The sequence below is a fragment of the Trematomus bernacchii genome, unplaced genomic scaffold (assembly GCF_902827165.1).
Source record: "Trematomus bernacchii unplaced genomic scaffold, fTreBer1.1, whole genome shotgun sequence".
Classification (NCBI taxonomy): Eukaryota; Metazoa; Chordata; class Actinopteri; order Perciformes; family Nototheniidae; genus Trematomus; species Trematomus bernacchii.
The window spans coordinates 12,632,076-12,638,075 of record NW_022987973.1 but is presented as its reverse complement, the minus strand read 5'-3'; the positions used below and the strand labels follow the sequence as shown (position 1 = coordinate 12,638,075).

General features: G+C 40.3%; 1 protein-coding gene across 4 annotated transcripts in view; it reads right to left on the bottom strand.

The window, feature by feature from the left end:
* Positions 1-570: 570 nt before the first annotated feature.
* The window catches only part of pcdh17 (protocadherin 17), a 52,383-nt gene continuing 46,953 nt past the window's right edge, over positions 571-6,000 (bottom strand). For all 4 annotated transcript variants that reach the window (XM_034116579.1, XM_034116580.1, XM_034116581.1 and 1 more), the window contains exon 5: positions 571-5,264. In XM_034116579.1, the coding sequence (XP_033972470.1) occupies positions 4,567-5,264 (698 nt within the window). In that variant the 3' untranslated portion in view covers positions 571-4,566. The remainder of the gene's footprint in view (positions 5,265-6,000) is intronic.

Below are 6,000 nucleotides of genomic sequence, written 5' to 3'. Positions count from 1 at the left end.
CCATTAATTATGAATCAAGCAAACCATATTTCACTTAGTAAATGGAATGCATAAAGTACATCTCTCTTACTGCAGCCTAGTGTTGAAAAGACTTCAAATTGGCCTCTGAATGAAAATCTAGCTGACGGTTAGAGTGCAACATCTTATCTGAGAAGCATTAGTACACACCATTTCAAGCACCAATTTATTTGCCTCCGAGCAATTAGAAGAAAAAAAAATAAAACAGTATATGCAGTAATCTTTTGTGTGTCGAAAATGTGAACTAATTTAATGAATAAAGGATAATTTGCCAGAAGCAACATTTTAAGTGTGTAGGCTTGGGTAGGAGCTGAATGCATATGAGCATTTAAAACCGAAAAATGCAATTGAAAAAGCCAATTTCAATCATTTTTTATCTTACCCAAAGTAAGCTGGCACTGTGTAAGTAAACATTGCAATCCTATTTGACAAGGCCTTGTAGATACTCAAGAGAACAAAAATATCGGGTGATTGAGGTTATCTCTTGAGGAGAGAAATTAAATCAAAGCCATGACTAGCCATTCTTTAACAAACTCATACAAGGACAAGAGCAAACATTATTAGTAATTGCTTTTTTATTTGATCTTTTCATGTATTTTTTTTTTCAGATAGATCACAATGAACACAGCCTTTAGACAATAGCAGTTGAAGTAATCCATACAAATGAATGTCTCTGGTCTTTTCACCAGTTGCCCATCGTAGCGTGGAGCCCTATGCTATCTGTGTGGGCTTGGGGGTGAGGGAACAACACTGACAAACATTGGGTGCTTGTTTTAACTAACCAAAATGGCATGTTGTCTCTACATGTGTGAAGCAGTGGTTGACTGGTGCACCGGCATCAGTGAGTCCAGAGGCGGTTAGCCACATTCAACAAGGCCCTGTCTTAATCACTCAATAAGACCACAAGTCTCAAGTGGGCAAAAACAACCCACTCCAGATTTGAGTAATGCACTGCCAACAGTGTATGACGCCAACAGTGTGTAATTAAACAATGAGAGGCCTTGCATTATGCTCAATCTCAAACTATGTGTAGACCTCAGCAACAGCAGCCTCTGCTTTAAAAGACAGAATATAGCCTGAGATAGGGGCCATGGCTTTAAAGAATACCTTCCATCCACTTGACCTAGCTCAGTTTGTGAGTGTACAGACTGGGGCCAGGCCAAGGGGAACACCATTCGAGGGGACAGTACTTAAATGTGCATGATGTGTGACAGTGACTGTTTCTAGCAGGCAGAGCAACAGACAAGTTGTGGGGTGACCCCTCACTTTAATTTAATGTCCAAATAAAAAAGAGACCACAGCAATCTAGATTCTGTGTGAGTGAAAATTGAAGCAGGTTAAAGAAATAAAATAAGAAAAAATGAATTGTTTTGTCAAACAATAAGGGCCATGGAAGCGAATCAAGCACAGGTATTAACTGCTTGATCCAGCATGAAGACTGAGAACAATGGGCTGAAAAGAAAAGAAAGCATGAAGGCAGGTGTTTCACATTAGTCTGGGTAGTGATTTGCCCTCTCTTTCAGCCTTCATCTTACCTTTAAGGGCCTATGCATTTTAAATGAAGGCAGTGTGCTGCTGAGGTGCCTGTCTGTGTGTATCGTGCTGTGTGATTACACACGTGTAACAGTATTTTTGTCAACATCACAGTTGCAGTGCGCATTTTAAACGGCACATTTTAACTGTTTTTATAATGTGAATGTCAGGCTTGCTTGATTTATCCAGATACTTGAGAGAGATTACAAATAAAATCTAATTTAAAAATAACCATAAATATGTTTCTCCTCTGTCAAATCTTCCGAGCCCTCTCTAAAAACAGCCTCTGCCATCTCCTAGGAAAAGAGCAAGGGTAAACCAAAACCAAATACTTCACAGAAAAAAGAGAGGAGAAGAGCTTACAGTTGCTTTGCTCTCAGAGGCGAGAAAGCAAACAGCTGAAGACAAGGAAAGTAAGCAAATGAATAGTGAAAGAAGATAACAAAAGAGACAGAAAAATGGCAAAATGACAGGAGGATGTCCAAACATGTAACTCAATTAAGAAATAGAAGCAGGAACAGAAATACAAAAATAGTCATAAGTGATATGGGTGGAGGATAACATGTCTTATATCTGCTTTCAAGATTCAAACTCACCAAAAGTCTTTACATTAAACACATCAGGAGCCTTATGAACGCAAGTCACTGTTCCCTCTCACAGCTTCATCTTACATAGATTTGGTGAAGGTGGTCATATTTTCCAAAACACATATAGTCTAATAGCCTACTGTTCTGCTTATTCTACTATCAGAGTATATTAGAAAAAGCACCTCCCTTATTTCAGAGAGTGGCCGAAATGTGCCAACATTTTCAAAAATAAATGTCTGTATCATTTTTTTAAGAAAGCCTGAATGTGAAGACACTTGGTTATATAAACCGTGTACCTAAACAGCTAAGACATCAAATCCAAAGTAACTTCAGATAGAATTTCAGATGTCGAGTTTCTCTGCAAAGTATGAGAATTCTAACATGTATCGTGAAGGAGTACATACATAAACAACACAGACTGCTGAAAAAGAACCTCTTTTGGTCCTTAATAGAAAATGCACATTCTGGTTGACCAGGGCTTAATAAGCAGTCACAAGCTCCACAGATACAACAAGCTCTCCGCAGAGACAGTAAGGCAGTTTTATGATCACCAAGGAAACCACTCCACTTTCCATATGGCAGGTTTCTTTTTTGGAAAGAAAGTAAAAACATAATGAACACAAGATACGCATACTAGTTATTGTTAAAGAAAATAGCTGCCCTGTAAAAATCTGCTCAGTAAAAATATTTAAACTGTTATCTTGTGGTTGTTGCTTTTTGTTGTTGGTTTGAATTGTATTCTTTATCAGCTGGCTCATTAAGCTTTCAACAGTTATTAATTTTGATCCAACTGGACCGTCGGGTAAAAAGAGGCGACATCTCAAAAGCACTGAAGCCAGCCTGCAAAGACGCAGAATAGAGGAAACAAAACATCAACGAAAAACCCAAACTAAAGCAAACTCACAGAGTTCGACAGCTACTAAGGCAACTTTTGCCAAATACAATATAAGCCCATGTATATTGCAACACAACTATATATTAATTTAATAAAATACACAATATAGCTTTTGTACACATAACAATTTGGCTCAAATGCACAGAAATTGCAGGAAAATCAATAAAAATATGTTTTGATGTAAACACATCTAAATTGGGTACATTTACACATATAATGATATTATGTATAGTGATAATGTGAAGGGACATTTTCTTGTTTATTTTTATTTTTGGATATTTGTCTTCGAAACAATGGCAGTGTCCTTTGCAGTTCTTTGAGTTGACTCACTTGACCCTAACTCAAGGACACTTTTTGCTGAGATTCCTCATTTCCTTTTTTTTCTTATAAAATGTATAAATATTTTGTTAATATTTGGACACTATACATGGATTCATATATTTAGTTATCTATATGATCATATAGATATCATCTTTTCACAGTTAAGGAAAAAATGTCCCTTTTTATACAACTTGTGATTGCCTTAAGGCATAGTCACACACATGATAAATCACTGTACACAAGGGACAGAAAGCTGATGATGTTCATGTATAAGACAATTACACAGATGGCCAGTTGTGTGTAAGCATTAGTGTGTATGTGTGTGTTTGTAGGGTCATCAGTGCATGTGCATGTGTATGCGCATAGTGTAGTGTACATGTGTAAGATGTGTGTAAATTGGTGCATGCAACTACACCAGTGAGCAACATGAATGTTTAAATAGAGGCGTGAGACAGACACAGCTTACACATGTGGCTACAAATGACAGGTGAAACATGGTTACACTGTTAATAATTCTCCTTCAGCGTAGCAATTAAGCCCCTCGTCCCCAAGTCCTTAACTGACCCCTGTGATCACACACCTGATTAACCAATATCTTCATGTTCAAATACAGGATCCATCAGACACTAAACACCTATATTAAAGTCAAGAAAGATAAGGTTGTTTTGTGTATTTCGGCCTTTCACTGTCCTAAATGGATCAGAATTTCTTTCACTGTTTCCGCATCGATTGTCATGTCTGACCATAAATAGTCCTTTTTTTTCATTCCGTTTCTATGGCCAATATACATAACAGAAATCCACCTACACACACTTAGATATGTAGGATTTCACAAGAGACCATGAACAACACACATATGAGCTGGTGGGCACTTAGATAATAGCTTGCGAGGTGCCAGAGGCATAAGTCTCTGCATTTTGCTTAAGAATCCAAAACAAAAAGAGTTTATAAATTCATCAGAATTCAGATGTTACCCAGTTCCTTTTTGTTGGTAGCGATCTTAGCCCCAAAACTGGTGCCAAATGAATAAATGTTCCCATTGTCTGTTAAGTGTCAGTATTTTCAACAACCAATACAGCGAAAAGAGCTCCTATGATAAGAGCCCATTAACCTTTTTGATTTGTTTTGGTGACAGTTTTGGCATGAGAGTTTTTGAAATAGCAGTATATTCCTCTCTCTACCTTCATACATATTTTGTTGCAGTCCTTTGTGTCACTTCCTGAGTGTGCCTGTGGCCTCACTTCCTCTGCAGTCCTGCAATAGTTTGTCGATGTCTCTGACCACCTGGTCAGCGTCCATTCTGTCACGGCTTGCGTCGGGCTCCACCTGCTCCAGCACACACTCCATTTCCCCTGTTGCCTCTTGGCTGATCCTAGAGCGGGCTTCTGCAAGCACCTTGGCCACTGGGTCCATGGGAGGCAATGGTGGGTAGACCCCCTGGTCTCTGCTTTGTTTGGTTGGTGACAGGTACTGACCATCAGGAGGCCCGTAGTGGCCTGAGCAGGTGGCAGGGGGAGGTTTGCCTTCAGCTCCGTCAGCTGGGCTTTTGACTGAATTGCAGGGAGACATGGTTGAGCAGCTCTTGGTAGGACTACCAGAGGCTGAGGGTACCTCTTGGAGCAGTGGACTTAGGGCACGTTTTGCCTTCAAGTAGGGCTTAACGTTGGCCACTAGGATGGTGTGGTCACGCCTTTCTTTTCCAAATGTACAGAACGTCTTCTTGCCATTGGGGTTGACAGTCTCGTAGGTCTCTGCCTCAGGCACAGTCTCCATCCCTGCCGGCACGAACATATTGTTGCGGTAGTCGACTCCCTCGGCCTGGTTTCCTCCAGCGGGGAACTGGGGCATCCAGCAACGGTCAGAATGGCCCAGTACCCGGCACTCTTCTGTACAATTCACACAGTCCTCATCTGCAGACAGAAGAAAGGGAAGAGGATGGAAGAAGAACAAAGTGATGTTAGAAGTGTGCATAGAAATCAAGAAAAACATTAGGGTAATATAATCATAGAACGATCATGAGACTAAACTGTGCAAAGAGCCAAAGTTAAGAGGAATAGAGTCAAACCAAATAGAATGAGGAAAGAGTCAGATAAGGATGTCCTATTCCAAACACACATGTTTGCGTGCTCATGTGCACACACCTTTCCAAGGGACTGGGGGACACCTGCTAGCATTTTCCAAAGCTCTGATCAAGGGGATGGCAGAGCATATAGAAGGGTTGGGGAGGGAGCGAGAGAAAAACAACAACAGTTGAGGTTTGGCAAAGGCATAGTGCCGTTATCATAAATTCATGTCAGTGGGCTTTGAAGCCCTCCCTAGACAGAGAGGCTGTGCCAAATGGCTTGTGCTTCCTGCCTGTGTGTTTGTGCCTGTTTATTTGTGTGCTCCTTGTTGTTGTGCATGCGCTGGAGTGTATAAGTGTGAGTGTGTTCTCTCCTCTTTCATCTCTATTCAGAGGGATGCACACACTGGCTGATTATGGGAGTGTTCATGCCTGAGTCAAACAGATCCAGAACTTGGTTAAAAAAATAATAATAATAAAAGACGAGCCCATTTTTTTCCCCTCTTGGGCGTGAAGTGAAAAATAGAGAAAAGAAATGGAGCATCTGTTGTCCCATAAATGGAATTTTTCCATTGGCCGGGTGT